The sequence below is a fragment of the Saccopteryx bilineata genome, chromosome 3 (assembly GCF_036850765.1).
Source record: "Saccopteryx bilineata isolate mSacBil1 chromosome 3, mSacBil1_pri_phased_curated, whole genome shotgun sequence".
In the NCBI taxonomy this organism is placed as follows: domain Eukaryota; kingdom Metazoa; phylum Chordata; class Mammalia; order Chiroptera; family Emballonuridae; genus Saccopteryx; species Saccopteryx bilineata.
In genome coordinates, this window is record NC_089492.1 from 100,099,384 (window position 1) to 100,122,204 (window position 22,821).

A 22,821-nucleotide genomic window follows, 5' to 3' on the forward strand; every position below is an offset into this window, starting at 1 on the left:
GCCTGTTCTCCTGATCCCAGCCATTACCCAATAGTTTCTGAAATGACAAAATTATAAAAACCCAATTTACCCCAGAGGAAAAAGTGCCTTACTCACCCTACCTGGTTACTTTATTTATTGAGGTTATTTTAGAAAACATAAAAATATTATTAAAAAGGTAGAAATATGGCCCTGGCTGGTTTGCTCAGTGGACAGAGCATTGGCCCAGCATATGCATATTCGGGTTTGACTCCCAGTCAGGAAACACAAGAGAAGCGACCATCTGCTTCTCTCCCCCTCTCTTTCCCCATTTCCTCCTTCTTCCCCTCCCGCAGACAGTGGCTCGACTGGTTCAGGCATCGGCCCCTGGCACTGAGGATAGTTTGGTAGGTCCGAGGGTCAGGCTCACATGTTAAAACTAGCTCAGTTGATTTAAGCATTGGCTCCAGACATGGGGTGCCAGGTGTATCCTGGTTGGGGCACATGCAGGAGTCTGTTTCACTATCTCCCCTCCTCTCACTTAAAAAATAAAATAAAAAGGCAGGAATATCACTAATGATAATTACTTTTCTCCCTTATTTAGCATGTATAACTCGCTAAAGAAATGATTAGGGAAAAGATTTAAAAGCAAAGAAAAATATATGAATTGGAGCTTTCTTTGTCTGCTGACCTGAATCAGTGTCCATTGGGATGAGGCCTTCTGGAGAAGAGCTCTGAATGACAGGAGACACCACAGCAGAGAGCCTGTAGGACATCAGAAGGAGCTGCTCCACCACGGGTCTCCATCCAGTCACCAACTGCAGGCTGCTGCAACAAGGAGGATACGGAAATTAATACCACAAGCAAAAACCCAATTCTGTAAATAGAAATCAACATAGATAAAAGGAGTTGAAAGAATTTGGGTTTTAAAATATGCAATCTATGAAATATTTCAGAAGTAAAAATATGTGTATGTAAACATTTTAAATCTAATTTTTAATTAACTGTAAGGTCATATATTCCTTTCCCAGGACACATTTCAACAAGAATTTAAAGCCCAGAAAAGAGTGTTCAGAAGAGAAGCATGGATATACTTACTTTAGCGGTAACTTCTGCAAAGCCCTTGTTATACAGTGGACTCGCCCGTACATTGGAAATGATGCTGCTGCCTGAAGCAGAGACTTCTCAGCCTGGGATACTTCTTCCTCAAGATTTCCCAACAAGCATTTGATAACTAGAAAAAGCAAACAAACAACAACAGAAAAGTAATGCAATTTAAAAACGCACTTATATAAACCTGTGAACAGCAAAATAGTTCCCATGAAAACACCCAACTCAACTGATCCTTAATACTAGAGGTTTTGAATTAAAAAATATATATATCTTTCAAGGTTATCCAGTCCGTCACCATTTCCAGTGAAGGTAGAACTGAGTATCTTTCCCTGACTTCCTGGGTCCGTGTACAGCATTCGCTCTGAATCATTCCTCCTAGAATCCTCTGTCTGGGGTATTAGATCCTAGGCCCATGTACATGTGCTGTTTGGACAGTAGATTTAAAAAAAAAATAGACTTATACCATATAATTTATATATTTAAACTGTACAAGTCAGTGGTTTTTAGTATATTCACAGATGTGTGCAACCATCACCACAATCAATTTTAGAACATTTTCACCCTCCCCCATCAAGAAAGCCTCACCGGTAGCAGTCATTCCACTCCCTGCACCTCTCACTTTTCCCAGCCTTAGGCAACCGCTGGTCTGCTTCCTGTCTCTACAGATTGGCCTATTCTGGACATACCGTGTAAATGAAACTATATAATGTGTGGCTTCTTTCACTTTTCATGTTTTCAAAGTTCATCCATGTTGTAGCATGTACCAAGATTTCATTCGTTCTTACAGATGAATAAATAAGTGGTCCATTGTATGGATATACCACATTTTGTTTATCCACGAATCAATTCAAAGACATGTGGGCTATTTCCATTTTTTAACTGTTATGATTAATGCTGCTAGAAACATTCGTGTATAAGTTTTTGTCTTGACATAGTTTTCATTTCTCTTAAGTATATGTACATTATGAACTGAATATTTGTAAAAAAAAAAAAAAAGCCCCACCAAATTTATGTTGAAGCCCTAACTCCCAATGTGGTAATATTTGGAAGTGGGGCCTTTTGGAAGTAATTAGATTTCAATGAGGTCATGAGGGTGGGACCCTTCCTGATGGGATCAGTGTTCTTTTAAGAGGAAGAGAGACCAGAGTTTGCTTTCCCTCCTCCATGTAAGCACAAAACAAGAAGGCTCCTTATCTGCGAGCCAGGAAGAAGGTCCCCACCAGCAGTGGAAGCGGCTTTAGTACATTAATCTTGAACTTTCCAGCCTCCAGAATTGAAAAAAAATAAATGTCTATTTAAGCCAGGGGTCCCCAAACTACGGCCCGCGGGCCACATGCGGCCCCCTGAGGCCATTTATCCGCCCCCGCCACACTTCTGGAAAGGGCACCTCTTTCATTGGTGGTCAGTGAGAGGAGCATAGTTCCCATTGAAATACTGGTCAGTTTGTTGATTTAAATTTACTTGTTCTTTATTTTAAATATTGTATTCGTTCCCATTTTGTTTTTTTACTTTAAAATAAGATATGTGCAGTGTGCATAATGATTTGTTCATAGTTTTTTTTTAGTCCGGCCCTCCAATGGTCTGAGGGACAGTGAACTGGCCCCCTGTGTAAAAAGTTTGGGGACCCTGATTTAAGCTATGTGGTAACTCTGTATCTAATCTTTTGAAGAACTGCCAGATTGTTTTTGGAAGTGGCTGCATAATTTCCATTCCCACCAGCAGTTATCAGGGATCCACTTTCTCCATATCCTCATCAACACTTAACTACTCTCAATTTTTAAAAAAATCATAGTTATCCAATCAGGTGTGAGGTGCTTCCTCACAGATTTTGATCTGTATTTCCCTAATGGCTAATGATGTTGAGCATCTTTTCAGGTACTTATTGTTCATATTTATCTTTTCTGCTTATTCAGATTCTTTGTCTGTTCTTAAATCTGGTTATATCCTGTTATTAGTGAGCTGTGAAAGCTCTTGATACATTTCGCATACAAATCTCTTATCAGATAAAGGATTTGTGAATACTTTCCCCCTCTGCACATTTTCTTTTCACTTTCTTGATAATGTCCTTGATATAACAAAAATTTGATAAAGTTCAATTTATCTAATTTTTCTCTGTTGTTTATGTTTTGGGTGTCATATCTAACAAATCACTATCTACCTCAAGATCATAAAAATTTACACCCATGTTTTCTTTTAAGAGTTTTATCTTTTTAGTGCTTACATTTAGGTCTTTGATCCATTTTTAAGTTAATTTTTGTATATGGTATGAGGTAGTGGGTCCAATTTCGTTCCTTTACATGAGAATATTCAGTTATTCCAGCACAGTAAATGTTTTCACTCACCACTCAGAAAGAGGGGATTACATTCTAAAATTTAAAACTGTATATAACTAGTAAATTATTAATTTTAGGCATATATCAAGATCTCCTAAAAATCAACAAGAAAAAGACAACACAACCCCACAGAAAACTGAACAAAGGATACGAGCAAGCATTTCACCAAAGGGGAAAAGTGAACAGCCTACAGACACATAAAAAGATGCTCATATATATTAGCAATCAGAAAAAGGCAAAATTAAACCACAATAAAATACCATTTTATATTCTGTAATTTATTTATTTTTTTGACAGAAAGTCAGAGAGAGGGACAGATAGGGACAGACAGACAGGATAGGAGAGATATGAGAGGCATCAATTCTTTGTTGCGGCACCTTAGTTGTTCAGTGATTGCTTTCTCATATGTTCCTTATGGGGGAGGGGCTCCAGCATAGCAAGTGACCCCTTGCTCAAGCCAGCAACCTTGGGCTTCAAGCCAGGGACCTCTGGGCTCAAGCCAGTGACCATGGGGTTATGTCTATGATCCCACACTCAAGCCAGAAACCCAGTGCTCAAGCCAGATGAGCCTGTGCTCAAGCCAGCAACCTCGGGGTTTCAAACCTGGGTGCTCTACATCCCAGTCCAACACTTTATCCACTGTACTACCACCTGGTCAGGCATATTCTGCAAATTTTTTAAATCTAGCAATAGTCAGATACAGTGATGAGATTGTTCACACCGTCATTATTTCTTCAGAAAAAAAAAATCCATTAACAGGAGAACAAAGTAATAAACTTGTAATATATAGTACTATTTATATAAAAAGTCAAAATCATATAAAGGTTAATAATATATTATTTAATGATATATACACAAGTGGTGAAACCTTTGGAAAGACCAGATGAAAGATTAATATAAAGCACAGAACTATAATCGTATGGTGGAGAGAGGAGCCAGAACAAAGGAGAGCCTTCAAAGATATGGCCGCTGTTGTATTTCTCTTTTTTTACATGTTTATTTATTTTAATTGATTTTAAAGAGAGGAGGGGAGAGAGCAAGAGAGAGACAAGAACATCAATCTGTGCCTGCATGTGCTCAGATCCGGGATCAAACCAGCATCTCTGTGCTTAGGGACAATGCTCTAATCCAGTGGTAGTCAACCTGGTCCCTACTGCCCACTAGTGGGTGTTGCAGCTTTCATGGTGGGCGGCAGCGGAGAAACCAAAGTATAAATAAAAAGATAGATTTAACTATAGTAAGTTGTTTTATAAAAATTTATTCTGCCGCCCTGGCCGGTTGGCTCAGCGGTAGAGCGTCGGCCTAGCGTGCGGAGGACCCGGGTTCAATTCCCGGCCAGGGCACATGGGAGAAGCGCCCATTTGCTTCTCCACCCCTCCGCCGCGCCTTCCTCTCTGTCTCTCTCTTCCCCTCCCGCAGCCAAGGCTCCATTGGAGCAAAGATGGCCTGGGTGCTGGGGATGGCTCTGTGGCCTCTGCCTCAGGCGCTAGAGTGGCTCTGGTCGCAACATGGCGACGCCCAGGATGGGCAGAGCATCACCCCCCTGGTGGGCAGAGCATCGCCCCTGGTGGGCGTGCCGGGTGGATCCCGGTCAGGCGCATGCGGGAGTCTGTCTGACTGTCTCTCCCTGTTTCCAGCTTCAGAAAAATGCAAAAAAAAAAAAAAGAAAAAAAATCAAAAAATTTATTCTGCCAAACAGCAAAAATCTGACATAAAGTACTTGGTAAGTAATTATTATTATATGCTTTAACTTGCTGTAACTCTGCTTTATAAATTTTATAAAGTAAAGTTACTTCCCTACTTTATAAATCACCATTACTGTGGATCCAGTGGGCGGTTAGAAAATTTTACTACTAACAGATACAAAAGTGGGCAGTAGGTATAAAAAGGTTGACTATCCCTGCTCTAATCAATTGAGCTAACCAGCCAGGGCTGCTATTATATTTCTTAATCTGGGAGTTATCATCTAGCTTGGGGACAAAACTTGTTAAATTTTTATATTCTTACTATCTAAATTCTATATATATTTAAAAATTCTTTGAATACTTGAAACATTTCATAAAGTTTTACAACTTTGAAGAAAACAATTTTCAGCTCTTTCTATATCAGACCTCTCTCTTTTTAAATAAAAATACTGCCCTGGCCGGTTGGCTCAGTGGTAGAGCGTCGGCCTGGCATGCAGGAGTCCTGGGTTCAATTCCTGGCCAGGGCACACAGGAGAAGCACCCATCTGCTTCTCCACCCCTCCCCCTCTCCTTCCTCTCTGTCTCTCTCTTCCCCTCCCACAGCCAAGGCTCCACTGGAGCAAAGTTTGCCCAGGCGCTGAGGATGGCTCTGTGGCCTCTGCCTCAGGCTCTGATTGCGGCAGAGCGACGCACCAAGATGGGCAGAGCATCGCCCCCTGGTGGGCATGCGGGTGGATCCTGGTCGGGCGCATGCAGGAGTCTGTCTGACTGCCTTCCTGTTTCCAACTACGGAAAAATACAAAAAAAAAAAAATTGATCTGTTCTTATTTCCAAAACAAATCCAAAACGAAAATTTACTAGCATAAAATTAATTTCATAAATCCTCAACAAATATTTGTTGACAGTCACTAGAATAAACCAACTCAGACCCTGGATGTTAGAACTGGCTGTGTGGAGAGGGACAAGCAGGATCTGATGGCTGGTTAAAACATAAACCCCGACAGACAGCAGAACCCTCTGCTCTACACAGAAATAACAAAGATGACCTGGCTATAGTCCTGGCCAGATTTCTGCAGAAAAACAGTACATCTTTAGTAGAGAAAGAGTTCAATACGAGTTTTATTAATGTACATTTATGTATGTATTTATTTAACATGAACATCTGTTTAAAAAGTATAGCTGAGTAAACTATTTATCATAAGAGAAACCCATGATATTCTTATATGCTGGTAAACTACTATGCTGGTAAAGTATTAGATTAAAAAACCCACAAAGAATTGTTTAACCATTAGATATTCTAACCAAATGAATAGTGAACAAGTAAGATATTGGTTTTGATAAATCGGAGCAAAAGGTCATTTACTCAATACGAACCCATTAACGTGTTACTTTCCACCACAGCAGCAGACTTATTATCTCCATGTCCACATGCAATGTGCTGAGTTTTTAAGTCGGTGGACAGAGATGATGGCAGAGCGTCCTGACAGATTAAGAAGTTCAGCAGGTAGGAAGCTGTTACACAGTCATATGGTTTGGTGCTGGTGCTAAGCGCCAGGGCTGCCTGGAATAAGCCTCGCAGTTTCTCTGAATCCTAGAACAAAGCATAGACTCAGTAACTAAAACATTTCTTTCTTTCTTTCTTTTTTTTTTTTTTTTTTTTTTTTTTTTTTTGGTGACAGAGGCAAAGAGAAAGACAGAGAGAGGGACAGATAGGGAGAGACAGACAGGAAGAGAGAGAAATAAGTAGTATCAATTCTTAGTTGTGGCTCCTTAATCTCCTTAGTTATTCATTGATTGCTTTCTCATATGTGCCCTGACCGGGGTGCTACAGCAGAGCAAGTGACCCCTTGCTCAAGCCAGTGACCTTGAACTCAAGCTCTAGACCTTGGGCTTCAAGCTAGCAACCTTGAGCTCAAGCTAGCAATTTTGGGTTTCAAGCCAGAGACCTTGGGATTTCAAACCTGGGTCCTCTGCGTCTCAGTACAACGCTCTATCCACTGTGCCACCACCATGGTCAGGCTAAAACATTTGTTTAATTTGAAGGAATAAGACATCTTTAAAAAGAGCCCGCCAAATATCTGTAACTCAGTAAGAACATTACCTACCAGTAATATTACTTCCCTCTCTCTCTGAATATAGGTTAGAGTTTTTACTATAGTTAGTAACAGTTACTATTAATCACTCCTAGTGATGAGGGTCTTGAAAATATTATCAGTTAGGCCCTGGCAGGGTAGCTTAGTTAGTTTGAGTGGCTTCCCTATATGACAAGGTTGTAGGTTTGATCCCCAGTTAGGACACATTCAAGAATCAACCAATGATCCCTGGCTGCAGAGCTTGGTTGGCTGGAGCATGGTCTCAGTATGCAGAGGTTGTGGTTCAATCCGCATCAGGGCACACACAGGAACAGATTGCTGTTTCTGCCTTTCTCTCCCTCCTCCTCTCTCTAAAGTCAATAAATAAAATTTTAAAAAATCAACCAATGAATGCATAAATAAGTGGAACAGCAGATAGATGTTTCTTTCTCTCTCCTGCCCCCTTACTTTCTAAAATCAATAAATAAATTTTTTGCAAACTGCTTAAAAATAGAAAATTATATCAGTTGGGAAATTCAACATTGATAAAGCTTTTTTTTTTTTTTTTTTTTAAGTACCTCTTTCTTCAGCAAAAGTTTACTTTTTCCTGCAGGAATTCTGCAATGACTATAGCCAGGTCATCTCCATTACTTCTACATAGACCACAGTTCTTTTGCACATCCAGGGTTGTTCTACCTGGGCAGCATACTCCTGCTCTCCTCCCTTCTCCCTTCCCACAGAGCTAGTTCAAAGGAGGAAAATACGAATGCATACAAAAATACAAATCCGGCCTTGGCCAGTTGGCTCAGCGGTAGAGCGTCGGCCTAGCGTGCGGAGGACTCGGGTTCGATTCCCGGCCAGGGCACACAGGAGAAGCGCCCATTTGCTTCTCCACCCCTCCGCCATGCCTTCCTCTCTGTCTCTCTCTTCCCCTCCCGCAGCCAAGGCTCCATTGGAGCAGGGATGGCCCGGGCGCTGGGGATGGCTCTGTGGCCTCTGCCTCAGGCGCTGGAGTGGCTCTGGTTGCGGCATGGCGACACCCAGGATGGGCAGAGCATCGTCCCCTGGTGGGCAGAGCATCGCCCCATGGTGGGCGTGCCGGGTGGATCCCGGTCGGGCGCATGCGGGAGTCTGTCTGACTGTCTCTCCCTGTTTCCAGCTTCAGAAAAATGAAAAAAATACAAACCCACCAGGCTGTTCCTGGCAAAACTCCATGTATATGCATGGAGAATAATCAGATAAGTCTCAGAAATCCTGCATCAGAGCTCCCATACCTACATCTCATATACAAATCTACTCACAAAGGCCATCCTAAGAAAGTCAGAACAAAGGACAATTCACTAAAATACATATGGAAAGGCAGCAGCAGGCTGAGGACAGAAGATATGCATCCTAGTCCCAACTCCATGGTTGACAAGGTTCACATGATGAAACTCAGGGTTTCATTGCTCAATAATATTAATTTGACCAGGATTATTCCAGAAATGTCTAATAAAAGAAAAAAATCATTATAAACTTAATTTAGAATTTCGTTATAGGTACACCCATAATTTAATGATGTCATATGCTCTAATTCAACTATCAGTTTATTTCAATTTAAACTCTTTGCCTTTTGATATGTTCTATTTTTCATGACCTAAAAACCTAAAAGTAGGCAAAAGCTTAACTCTAATAGCATTTAAAAGAGCCAATTAAGCAAATAAGCCATTTTTGTAATTGACAGTTAAGTCCCTGAATTCCTTAACTAACCAATTAGTAAGAAACCCAATATATATTTGTTCTACCATCTGAGGTCAAACTATGATATAAAGGCTGTGGACGTGTAGTTCCACAAGAAAGAAGGTCTACAGACTTATATACAAGTCTTTAAGGAGCCTAGGATAGCATTCAAAAATGTTTGAAAGTCAACTATTTTATTTTATTTTTTTTATTTTTTTAACTTTATTCAGTTTTTTAGAGAGAGAGAGAGAGAAGGGAGAAGAGCAGGAAGCATCAACTCTCATATGTGCCTTGGCCACGCAAGCCCAGGGTTTTGAACCAGCGACCCCAGTGTTCCCAGGTCAACACTTTATCCACTGCACCAACACAGGTCAGGCAAAAAAAAGTTATCTATTTTAAAAATTACACTGGGGAACAAAATTTTTGTTGCATCCACAAAAACACTTGTTCTTACCTAATTCGAGTGTACTGATCTCAAATCTGACATTAGTTTTTCTCTGTAAGCTACAGTTCTTTTGCAATTCAAGATTTTAGGTTTTCATTTTTTTTTTTTTTTTTTTTTTTTTTTTCATTTTTCTGAAGCTGGAAACAGGGAGAGACAGTCAGACTCCCGCATGCGCCGACCAGGATCCACCCGGCACGCCCACCAGGGGCGACGCTCTGCCCACCAGGGGCGACGCTCTGCCCACCAGGGGGCAATGCTCTGCCCATCCTGGGCGTCGCCATGTTGCGACCAGAGCCACTCTAGCTCCTGAGGCAGAGGCCACAGAGCCATCCCCAGCGCCCGGGCCATCTTTGCTCCAATGGAGCCTTGGCTGCGGGAGGGGAAGGGAGAGACAGAGAAGAAAGAGCGGCGGAGGGGTGGAGAAGCAAATGAGCACTTCTCCTGTGTGCCCTGGCCGGGAATTGAACGCGGGTCCTCTGCAGGCTAGGCCGACACTCTACCGCTGAGCCAACCGGCCAGGGCTAGGTTTTCATCTTATCGTAAAATTTTCAACATTTACTTTAAAATAATAAAGTAGAATGTCTTCTTGGGCATCATCTTTGTGAAAATATAATTTATATAATGCAATAAATACACTAATATACTAAAAGATATGATTGCATCAGAATTTGTCTATAATTTCTAAATAGAACATATTAAAACACTTATCTTAATCATAAAATTTGCGCAAAACTTATTTAAATTCTATTCAGGCAAAAATTTGCATTTGTAGCTCTTGCGTTTGTGTACTTGTTGAGGACAATCCCGTTTGATGCTCCAGCAGTAGTCTGCTCATCACTAACAGCTCCAAGATTTTCAGGAAACTTCTCAAGGTGACTGTTTAGGAAGTAAATCTTAACGCTCATGTTACATCCAATGTCGCGGAAAGCCAACAGCATCCTTTGAACCAGAAGTTCATAGTTTACTGCTTTTTTGTTGCCAAGGAAGTTCTTTGTAACTGCCACAAAAGACTGCCATGCTGCTTTCTCCTCTTTATTCATCTTCCTGGCATATTCTTTATCACATATGAGGGTTTAAGTTTGATGTCTATCAAATGCACCTGCTTTTATCTTCTCTAAAAACAAAGCAGGAAAAGCTGAAATAATATGTTGAAAGCACTCACTTTCTCTATTCAAAGCCTGAACAAACTGCTTCATTAAGCCAAGTTTGATGTGAAGTGGAGGAAAAATGATCCTGTCTCGATTAACTACAGGTTCATTCACAGTATTTTGCATCCCTACTTCCAGAGCTTCACATTTCGGCCACTCTTTCTGTGTCCAGTGTTTCTCCCGAGCTCGGCTGTCCCACAAACATAGAAAGCAAGGATACTTCGTGAAACCTCTCTGTTGTCCTAGCAGAAAATTTACTTTTTTTTTTTTTTTGTATTTTTCTGAAGCTGGAAACAGGGAGGCAGTCAGACAGACTCCCGCATGCACCTGACCAGGATCCACCCGGCATGCCCACTAGGGGGCGATGCTCTGCCCATCTGGGGCATCACTCTGTTGCAACCAGAGCCATTCTAGCACCTGAGGCAGAGGCCATAGAGCCATCCTCAGCGCCCGGGCCAACTTTGCTCCAATAGAGCCTTGGCTGCGGGAGGGGAAGAGAGAGACACATAGGAAGGAGAGGGGGAGGGGTGGAGAAGCAGATGGGTGCTTCTCCTTTGTGTCCTGGCCGGGAATCGAACCCGGGACTCCTGCACGCCAGGCCGACACTCTACCACTGAGCCAACCGGCCAGGGCAGAAAATTTACCATTTTAAGATCCACAAAAATGATCCAGTTATGCTCCTCATACTTCAGAAAGTCGAGGACAATTTTTATGTCATTCTTACTAAGTCATTCAATTCAGGTTGGCTAAACTGCTGAGGGGTTAGTGACTGCTTGGCATCAGAAGAAGACCCTTCAGATTCTACAACCATTTCCTCATGCATCTTATCAAAATACACTTGATCAGCATGTTCACTTTCTTCATCCTTAGAAGAAATAAAACCATTGAAAACTGGAACTGGGAGTGTCTCAGAGTGTGGGATAAGTCATATTGCTGAAGGAATATTAGGATATGCGATCATATGCCATTTTTTCTTGCCGATGCCCTTTGTGTGGATCAAACAGAAATAACAGTCACTGCTGTGGTCCTTAGGTTCACGCCAAACCATGGGAATACCAAAAGGCATTCCTTTGCATTTTCCTTTTGTCCAGTCACAAAGCATCTTCTCACAATTATTACACACAATATAAGAAGCCCAATACTTGTCTTGATTGCCAAGGGGAATTTGAAAATAGGCAATATATGCACGTGTCACAAATGATGAAATGTTGTGCCTATAACATTGAAGTCTGTAACAGCTACATATATAACAGATGTCAAGACTATTCTTACATTTACGCCTATTCGAAGAAGCCATGATTCTATCTTAAAACAAAATAAGAGGGTGTTTTTATAAGATAATAATTTTTTACATTTAAAAACAATTACAATTATGTAAAAGTGATGTTTGTAAAACATTAATTGCCTTGTAGTTATGTTCAATCCAAGAGTCATTGCCCGTTAACTCCAATTTAAAAACCAATGCATGCCATTAACTGTAACAAAAAGAAATTAAAATTGCATAAAAAAACTAGAGCATACACCAAAAAATAGATTTCAGATTTGGAATCAGCGATGCAGAAATATATAGAAACAGTTCTAAAACCTCATGCAACAGAAAATGAAAAAAAAATTGTTCTCCAGTGTTAATTATATTTTAATATAAGGTATACCCAAAGAAAAACTTTGGAAATATGTAATTAATAAGTTAAAATCTTGAATTCCTATTTCTAAGATCATTTTACTAATATGCAAGACATACCAAATAATAGAACCAACAAAATCCTACAGCAAGCCATATGTGCTAAGTTTCCTGAATTCTACAGTTACTGTCTATATACCAAGCACACATTTAGTAAATTAGAGATACAGAGGCCCCCTAAGAACCCTTCATAATTCATGTAAGGACCAAGTCTTTCATATAAGTGCTATAATGTACCTTCCCCACTCTAGATATTCTCAAAATATTTGCCAGGAATGAGGCATACTTATACTTATATATATGCCTCATATATATATGAGGCTACAGTGTGATGAAAGATAACAACAAAGTAGAGGGTTATGTGGGAGAGGAGAAAGGAAATAGAGTAAGAGAAAGTATCTTCTTTAAAAACTCTAAATGGTACACAAGTTAGAAGCTGAAACACCAAAGCAGCTTCGCTCACCAGGGCACCTGAAAGACCAAAGGGATAGGTGAACACTGGAGAGCAACTCCAATATGGATCCAAGATAGAGGAAGATGCTCTGAGACCTTGCAGTGCCATCTAGAAGCCATGGGAACAGACTCCTTATGCTCTCTGACAGGTGCTCCTACAGAAGCCCACTGCATCTACAGCTGCCATGCCCTATGCAGCCTAAGAGCTGGAGCTCAGACCAAGGCTCAGCTGCAGCCCTTACAGGCACCCTTGGCCTTTATACAGCTCTAACAGAAAACCACAGCAAAGCTCTAGAGCCAGTAACCCGATCCCACAGCTACTGGTAACCTTCTAGCCCCTGAACAAGCCTGAAGGGCAAAGCAGAATCCTGAGCCAGGGAACTCTCTGCAGACCCATCCCCATGCTGTGCCCTCACTCCCAAGCCCATCTTTGGTTCCTATCCCAAGGTGGGAAGTGCAAAGTATCAGGAAGAGAGTGGGGGCTGGGGACAGAGTAGACCACCTGCCCGGGAGAGAACTGTTGTTAACCTCATGTACTCTGGGTACAGTCTCAGTTTAGCTATTGCTCATTGGAAGATCAGAAACTTGTTTTCTACCTCAGCTTTCCAACCTACTAAGCAGGGGGATTATCTCAAAATTTTTTACTTAAGTTACTGTAAGTGATGTGTTTTGATTAAATATTAACGTGTCCAAGGAAACTGGAGAGACAACAGTTAACTGAAATCTACCAATAATCTCATACACAATAAAACCTACTGCCTCCTACACCTCCCTTTTTATCAAAACAATTAAAAAAAAAACCAAGCTCACTGATTCGGACTTTGTTCCCTCTTACACGATTCCCCCTTTCCCACCTCCTCTATCCCACCACCCCTCAAAAACATAGGTATTATAACTGAAACAGCCCGAAGATGTAAGAATTCAGATGCAGAGTCTGTACAATCCATTAATTTCTTTATCTATTGTTTTATTTTTATTTTTTTTACTAAGTGAGAGGTAGAAGGTAGGGAGGCAGAGAGAGATTCCTGCATGCTCCCTGACCGGGATCTACCCGGCAAGCCCTATAACAGGGCGATGCTCTGCTGACCTGGGGCTGCTTCTATGTTGCTCAACAACCAGGCTATTTCAGTGCCTGAAGCAAGGCCATGGAGCCTCAGGGCCCAGGGCCAGCTCCAATCAGCCATGGCTGCAGGAGGGGAAGAGAGAGAGGAGGAGAAGAGAGATACAGAGAGAGTGAGAGAGAGAGAAGGGTGGAGAAGCAGACAGTTGCTTCTTCTGTGTACCCTGATGGGAACTGAACCCAGGACTTCCACACACCAGGCCTCCACTCTTACCACTGGGCCAGGCCTTATCTGTTGCTTTAAAAATAAAGTTTTCATGCATATATATTTACATAGGAAAAGTCCAAATACCTGAACCTGTGCAACTGTTTTTGGTAACTTCATCAGAAGTTCAAAGGCTAAATTTTTCACTGTTTCAAAAGTGCTGGTAAAACATTCCATTAATGTTTGGAAACGACCAACATCAATATCCTGACTCAGCTGATACACTGTTTGGACTTGACCTAAAAAAAACAAAACACAAAAATAAAAAAACATTTAAAAATGAATAAAAAGAAAAAAACATTTTGAAAAAGTTATTTAACCTAATTTATAGAAAATTTGTACAAAAATTCACACTTCATACTTTATCCATAATAGCATAAAATAATACATTTTCTATTAATATAAATGATAAAACAATAAGTATTACAACTTACCAAATAGGGAGTAAACATTGTTTAAAATTTTGTTTAAAACCATTTCATTCTCTTTCAAATAGTTACATATTATGTACCAGATGACTAAGTTATTTTTTGAACAAATAAAAACCAATAAATTAAGAAATAAGTATTTTTAAAAGTCTTCATAAGCCCGATCAGGCAGTGGTGCACTGGACAGACCATCAGACTGGGACACAGAAGAACCAGGTTCGAAACCCCGAGATGGCCGACTTGAGCACGGGCTCATCTGGTTTGAGCACACAGCTCACCAGCTTGAACCCAAGGTCGCTGACTTTAGCAAGGGGTCACTTGCTCTGCTGTAGCCTCCAACCCCAATCAAGGCACATATGTGAAGCAATCAATGAATAACTAGGGTGCCGCAACAAAGAATTGATGCTTCTCATCTCTTTCCCTTCCTATCTGTCCCTATCTGTCCCTCTCTCTCTCTCTGTCTCAGTCACACACACACACACAAAAAAAATCTTCAATGAACTTCTTGACCTAGAATCCAAAGTCCTATCATGTCTTAGTTGAACTAACACTGAATAATCAATAAGACATAGCCTAATAGAATTACCGGGCATCAAAGATAAAGAAGAAATCTTTTGGCCATTCAGGCAAAAAGCTCAATTTATCTATAAAGTGGAAAAAATTAGTCCAGCTTCACTTTTTGCCACAGCAGAATGCAATACTAAAAGACAATGAAGCAATGCTTACAAATCCTCACGGAAAGATGATGTGACAAAAATTATGCATTAAATTCCCTGAGGTCGCTGGCTTGAGCACAAGGATGCTGGCTTGAGTGTGGGATCAGACATGATCCCATGGTTGCAAGCTTAAGCCCAAGGTTGCTCGTTGAGTAAGGGGTACTGGCTCAGCTGTAGTCTCCCAGTCAAGACACATATGAAAAAGCAATCAATGAACAACTAAGGTGCCACACTATGAGTTGATACTTCCCATCTCTCTCCCTTCCTGTCTGTCTCTCTCACACAAAACAAACAAACAAAAAAACTAAATACATTTCCTCAACTCTTCTCAAAGAAAGACAAATTTCAGGCAACCAAGAAATGAACAGAAAAACTATTATAAAAAAATAATACTAGTCACTGAATTCATTTAACTCTAAGATCAAGACACAACACTATGGCAAAAAATGGGTTTCCTAGCAGAATGTGAAGAACATTTAACAGCATTTAACAAATTAACCTCTGAAAGTGACTGAAAATAATCCTATGCTTAATTTGAGGAAGGTTGTTCAATATAAATCAGTGGATTTTCACTTTAATCTTAACTCACAAGTTAACAAAATTCTGTGCCATTTTCTGGAGCATTTTCTCAATCCATTGTGTTTTGATTCCTGGAAATTGTCAATAGTTTGGCTCAAATAAACTCATAAAAATTCTTAAAGGTTTGGATGTTTCTTATATTGATAATATATATATATATATATATATATTTTTTTTTTTCTTGTGACAGAGACAGAGAGAGGAACAGATAGGGACAGACAGACAGGAAGGGAGACGAGAAGCATCAATTCTTTGTTGCAGTACCTTAGTTGTTTATTGATTGCTTTCTCATATGTACCTTGACCAGGGGGCTACAGCAGAGTGAGTGACTCCTTGCTCAAGCCAGACACCTTGTGCTTGAGCCAACAACCTTGGGCTTCACACCAGTGATCTTTGGGCTCAAGCCAGCAATGTCTGGCCTCAAGCCAGCGACCAAAGAGTCATGTCTATGATCCCACACTCAAGCCAGCGACGCTGTGCTCAAGCCGGACACCTCAGGGTTTTGAACCTGGGTCCTCTGTTTCTCAGTTCGACATTCCATCCACTGTGTCACCACCTGGTCAGGCAAATTGACAATATATTTTAAATGCAGCTAGATATGGTTTGCTAGTACTTGGTTAAGAATTTTTGCAGTGAGGTCCTGGCTTGGTAGCTCAATTGTTTGGAGCATCATCTTGATACATCAAGGTTATGGGTTTGATCCCTGGTCAGGGAACATAGAAGAAACAACCAATGAATGCATAAATAAGTGGAACAACAAATCAATGTTTCTCTAAAATCAATACATTTTTTTAGCCTAACCAAACGGCGCAGTGGATAAAGCATTGGCCTGGAACACTGAGGTCCCAGGTTTAAAACCCCAAGGTTGCTGGCGTGAACATGGGTTCATCTTGCTTGAGTGTAGGCTCACCAGCTTAAGTGCAGGGTAGCTGGCTTGAGCATGAGATCATAGACATGACACCATGGTCATCGGCTTGAAACCCAAGGTTGCTAGCTTGAGCCCGAGGTCACTGGCTTGAGCAAGGGGTCATTGGTTTGGCTGGAGCCCCTCAGTCAAGGCATAGATGAGAAAGCAATCAATGAACAACTAAGGTGTTGCAACAAAGAATTGATGCTTCTCGTCTCTCTCTTCCTGTCTGTTCCCCCACCTCTCTTTCTCTTTAAAAAAAATGAATTCTATATCTATATTCTTAAGGGAGATTGGCCTATAGTTTTCTTTTCTTGTAGAATCTGTCTGGCTGATACTACTGGCCTCATAAAAAGTTCCCTGCTCTCTAAATTTTTGGAAGAGTTTGAGATGGATTGATGTTAATTCTTTTTAAATCTATGGTAGGATTCACCAGTGAAGCCACTCCTGGATTTTGCTGACAGGCTTTTGATTATTGACTCTCTTTACTTGCTATCAGTCTGTTTCAATTTTCTATTTTTTCTTGAGTCAGTAATTTTATGTTTCTAGGAATCTGTCCATTTCATCTAGGTTATTTAATTTATTGGAAATACAGTTCATAGCACTGTCTTATAGTTCTTTTTATTTCTGTAAGGTCAGTAGAAATATCCTTACTTTCATTTCTGATTTTAGTTACTTATGCCTTTTTTCTTTTTTCTTAGTATAACCAAAACTTTGTCAACTTTGTTAATCTTTACAAAACAAACAAAAAACTTTTGGTTTTGTTAAGTCTCTGTATTGTTTTTCTGTACCCCATTTTGCTTATCTCCATTCTAGTCTTTTGTATTTCCTTCCTTCTGCTAGCTTTAAGTAAGGTTTGCTCTTCTTTTTTCTAATTCCTTGAGGTATAAAGTTAGATTACTGCTTTGAGACCTTTTTTCTTGCTTAATGCAGGCATGCATAGCTATAAATCTCCCGATGAGCTCTGCTTTAATTCATCCCATAAATTTTGGTATGTTGTGTTTTTGTTTTCAATCCTTTCAAAGTATTTTCTAATTCCTCTTGTGATTTCTTCTTTACCCACTGGTTGTTTAAGAGCTCTGCTCAAATCTGAAGCCTTCTCTGAGACTACTGTATGAAACAGCACTGCCACCCTCCCGGGCCGTCTATATTGCCCTCCCCTTCTCTTCTTGAACTACTTTTTCATAGTACTTATCCCCCTCTGAAATTCCATGTGTTACTTGGGAATTTACTATCTGACTCCCTTCACTAAAACATAAGCTCAAACCTGGAAAGCACTTTGTTTTGTATGCTGCGTATCCTTGGCTGCTTGACATAGAATAAGCATGGTACTACATAAATATTTGCTGAATCAACTCCTTTAATCCAATTGTGGAATCAAGTTTTTGACCATAAATACTGTGATCCTTTATTCTGAGTAAGAAAGATGCATGTGGCTTATTCTTCTTGAACCAGGACATATTTGAAGGAAGGCAGAAACCATTTGACTAATCCCAACTCACAGAACTATAAAGTAATATAAAGACTGACATTAAAGTTCTTGAGATAAAGATCAAGAATAACTTACATTCCCAACCTGTATTTCATGGCCATGCTTTTTTAGCCTCCTTTAATGGGTATAGTATGGTGTGCACGATTTGCATTTCCCCCAAGTTGTTTAATTAACATAAATACTGTGAAGTCAGTCACTGACCAATTATATGTGATTCATTCACTAGGAAGATGACTCAGGTTTTTCACTTTTAATGTACATCTAAATAGATTAAACTACTCTCTCAGTTGAAAAATTACTAGTATAATTCAGCCTAGCATTACTTCCCCTACTCTTAGGTGCAACTCTACTACCTTACATGTACATTTGTTAATTGGATAAGCAATTGTTCTTAGATAAAACTTAATTTAAAAGTTCAGTTGTAGTACCACTGAAATTCTCTAAACTGATGGGTGCTCCTATACACATTTCCTATGGCTGCTTTAACAAATTACCACAAACTTGGTAGCTCACAGTCCTGAAAGCCAGAAGTCCAAAATCAAGGTGTTATTAGGACAACGCTCACTGCAGAGGCTCAAAGAGAGAACCTGTCCCTAATCTCTGTCAGCTTCTGGGGGCTGCCAGGATTCCATGGCTTGTAGCCATATTATTTCAATACGTAGAGACTGGCACATTGACTCTTCTGTTTCACATCTCCCTTTGTCTTTCTATAATAACAATACTTGTGATGGCATTTAGGCCCATCCAGATAATCCAAGATTATCTCATTTTAAGATTCTTAAGTTGGCCCTGGCCAGTTGGCTCTGGCCAGTTGGCTCAGTGGTAGAGCATTGGCCCAGCGTGTGGATGTCTTGAATTCGATTCTTGATCAGGGCACAGAAGAGAAGTGCCCATCTGCTTCTCGACTCCCCTCCTCACTTCTCTCTTCCCCTCCTGTAGCCATGGCTCAATCAGAGCGAGCTGGCTCCAGGTGCTAAGGATGACTCCATGGCCTCTGCCTCAGGCACTAAGAAGAGCTTGGTCACTGAGCAACGGACCAATGCACCTGATGGGTAGAGCATTGCCCCTATGGGCTTGTCGGGTAGACCCAGTTGGGACGCATGCAGGAGTCTGTCTCTGTCTCCCCTCTCCTCACTGAATAATAAAAAAAGAATCCTTAACTTAATCACATCTGCAAAGAATCTTTTTCCAAGTAAGGTTCACGTTCATGGGTACTAAGAGTTTGATGTGGATATCTTTTGGAGGTCATTTTTCAGCTCCCACACCTACTTTCATCAGGTGATCAAATTTTTCATCATGAATAATGGGACAAGCCAACATTATGTACCTCCTATTGATGCCCTGAGAAAAACATCCTATCACCTATGCAGTATTCCTACCAAAAATGCACAACCTGAATGAAATCATGAGGAAATTGTAAGACTGATATACATCTTCCAAAACGTTAACATCACAAAATAAGACACTTTCCAGGTTAAAGGAGGCTAAAAGAGACATTACAAAGAAACGCAATGTATGATCTTGGACTAGTTCCTGGATTATAGAGAAAAAAAATGTTTTTTTAAAAAATGCCACTTGGCCCTGGCCAGTAGGCTCAGGGGATAGAGCGTTGGCCCTGCATGTGGATGTCCTGGGTTCAATCCCTAGTCACGGCACACATGAGAAGCAACCATCTGTTTTTCTTCCCCTCTCTCTCCCCCTTTTCTCTCCCTTCTCCCTCACAGCCAGTGGCTCAGTTGCTCTGAGCGTCGGCCCAGGCGCTGAGGATAGCTTAGCTGATTTGAGCATCAGCCTCAAATGAGGGTTGCAAGGTAGATCTCAGTCAAGGTGCATGCGGGAGTCTCTCTATCTCCCCTCCTTCCACTTAAAAAAATAAATATTAAAAAATAAACATTAAAAGGCCACTAATTGCGACAACTGGCAAAATCTGAATATAGATTGTATATTAGGCAATAGCATATGTCAACATTAAGTTTCCTGAATTTGATCATTATGTTATGGTTACAATATTAATAAAAGAGAGATAAAGCAAATATGGTAGGTTTTTCTGTAACATCATTTCTTTCAACAGCTTTTCGTTAAAACATTGATGAAGGGAAAGAAAATCAATTCCTGGCAAGGGCCACTTTCTGTGTGGTCTGCAAGTTCTCCCCATGTCTGCACGGGTTTTCTATGGGTAGTCCAGCTTCCTCCCACCTCCCAAAGATGTGCACATCAGGTTAACTGGTGTGTCTAAACTGTCCCAGCCTGAGTAAGTGTGGGTGTGGGTGTGGGTGTGTGTGTGGGTGTGTGTGTGTGTGTGTGTGTGAGTGCGACCTGCAAAGGAAGGGTGTCCTGTCCAGGGTGGGTTCCTACTTTGTGCCCTGAGCTGCTAGGATGGACTCAGGCCATCCGAGACCCTGGTTGGAGTAAATGGGTTGGAAAAGAATGATCTCACTGGTTTTTATTAATCTTTCTTAAATGTATGCATATCTAACATTTACTTCAATGTTTCATATTTGAAGTGTTTTAGGTTTTTATCTAGAGGCTTGGTGCTCTTTTTGTGACCAAAGTACGCTGCAGAAACTTGACTCTTGTTTAGATCAGTTAACCTGTGGTAACATCAGTTTCGTTACACGTTGTTTCACTTAAAGTTACCGTTTCCAAGAACCTACTGACGCCATTAAGTGAGTACTTACTGTATGGCGAAATATATACAAGTGACAAATCTAGGCAAAGGGTACACGGTCGTGCACTGAACTATTCTTGAACTTTGCTCTTGGTTTGAAACTTTTTCATATAAAAACTTGAAAAACATGGTTTCCTTCAAATGAAGCAAATCTATATTAATATCAAATAACTCTATTCCCAGCTACAAAAATTATACTTTGCCTAAAGATTTAAAGAAACAAACAAAAAAATCCAACTATAATGTCAAGTTCCTTGATTCTCTGGCCGCTCCTTCCAAAAAAGCAGCTGAACAGGGTATTTTTCTGTTTGACCACAGACAAAAAAGGCTGAGCACCAACAAAAAATCCATATTGAAACACACATAAACTCATACACGAGGATAAAAAGAACCATGTCTTGTCAAAAAGGATAAAAAGAAAAAAACTCCAAGGGAAGTTACATGTTCGGCCTCTCTGAGTATCCCGCAGAAGAAGAAACAAAGGCCATCCTTAATCAGAATGCTTGGAAATGATATCCTCCTCTAGTCTTTCTGAAACCAGATCGAGACTTATGAAACAAACAGCATGTAAAGGGAAACCACATTTTAACCACACAGACTCACTGAGGAATGTTATACACAAGAGAAACTATCTTTCTTTTTAATTTTTAAAACTTAAAAGAACAGATTGGGTACTATATTGGAACAACAACTTAGAAATTAGGTCACAGTAAGAAAAGCAGCTCTTCTCATAAGAAGCACAGTCTGTGAAAACTGTAGTTTTAGATTGGCAAATAACTATAGTTTCTCTTCCTCATGTTCCTTGTTGACAAATTTAATTATATCCACTTAAGAATTATATAGTGAGCCCTGGCCGGTTGGCTCAGTGGTAGAGCGTCGGCCTGGCATGCAGAAGTTCCGGGTGCGATTCCCAGCCAGGGCACACAGGAGAAGCGCCCATTTGCTTCTCCACCCCTCCCCCTCTCCTTCCTCTCTGTCTCTCTCTTCCCCTCCCGCAGCGAGACTCCAATGGAGCAAAGATAGCACGGGCGCTGGGGATGGCTCGTTGGCCTCTGCCCCAGGTGCTAGAGTGGCTCTGGTCGCAAAAGAGCGACACCCCGGAGGGGCAGAGCATCGCCCCCTGGTGGGCAGAGCGTCACCCCTGGTGGGCGTGCCGGGTGGATCCCGGTCGGGCGCATGCGGGAGTCTGTCTGACTGTCTCTCCCCGTTTCCAGCTTCAGAAAAATACAAAAAATAAAAAAATAAAAAAAATAATTATATAGTGAGAATAAAACCTCCCATAAGAACCTAGAAAAACAATACAAGTCAAAAGTCAAGTAAAACACAATGCTGAAAAAGTATGTGTTTTGTAAGAAAAAAAATACTTTCCTGAGCATTATTGAAAACTTACCTTCTGGGACAGGAAAAACTTCAGCTATTGAGTTTAAAATGGTTAAAGCTGAAAATCTAGTTGGGTAAGAAGAGCCAGGAAACAATGCTTCAAAAAGACTGTTGCAAATGGATGACATGAAATTCTAAAAATAAATTACAAAAAGCAAAACTGAGTTAGCTCACAATAGGTTATCTTAAAAGTATCACCTTTCCCCTGGCAACCACCACTCTTGTCCATGTCCCCTAGTCTCATTTTTATGTCCCACCTATGTATGGAATCATATAGTTCTTAGTATTTTCTGATTTAATTATTTCACTCAGTATAATGTTATCAAGGTCCATCCATGTTGTTGTCAATGATCCTATGTCATCATTTCTTATGGCTGAGTAGTATTCCACAGTATATATGTATCACATCTTTATCCAATCATCTATTGAAGGGCTTTTTGGTTGTTTCCATGTCTTGGCCACTGTGAACAATGCTGCCATGAACATGGGGCTGCATGTATCTTTACATACCAGTGTTTTGTTGGAGTTTTGTGGGTATATACCCAGTAGAGGGACTGCTGGATCATATGGTAGTTCTATGTTTAATTTTTTGAGGAACCACCATACTTTCTTCCATAGTGGTTGTACTACTTTACATTCCCACCAACAGTGAATGAGGGTTCCTTTTTCTCCACAGCCTCTCCAACACTTGTTATTACCTATCTTGTTGATAATAGCTA

At 40.6% G+C, this 22,821-nt stretch overlaps 1 protein-coding gene across 2 annotated transcripts in view; it reads right to left on the reverse strand.

Annotated features, from left to right (window-relative positions):
- The window catches only part of THADA (THADA armadillo repeat containing), a 360,995-nt gene that overhangs the window by 309,662 nt on the left and 28,512 nt on the right, over positions 1 to 22,821 (reverse strand). Inside the window, exons 15-19 of one of the 2 annotated variants that reach the window (XM_066267026.1) lie at positions 22,113 to 22,236; positions 14,020 to 14,171; positions 6,464 to 6,680; positions 1,057 to 1,192; positions 650 to 783 (exon numbers count right to left, since the gene is read on the reverse strand). In XM_066267026.1, the coding sequence (XP_066123123.1) occupies positions 650 to 783; positions 1,057 to 1,192; positions 6,464 to 6,680; positions 14,020 to 14,171; positions 22,113 to 22,236 (763 nt within the window). Of the gene's footprint in view, positions 1 to 649; positions 787 to 1,056; positions 1,193 to 6,463; positions 6,681 to 14,019; positions 14,172 to 22,112; positions 22,237 to 22,821 lie in introns of both variants that reach the window. The other variant, XM_066267025.1, reaches the window with a different exon arrangement.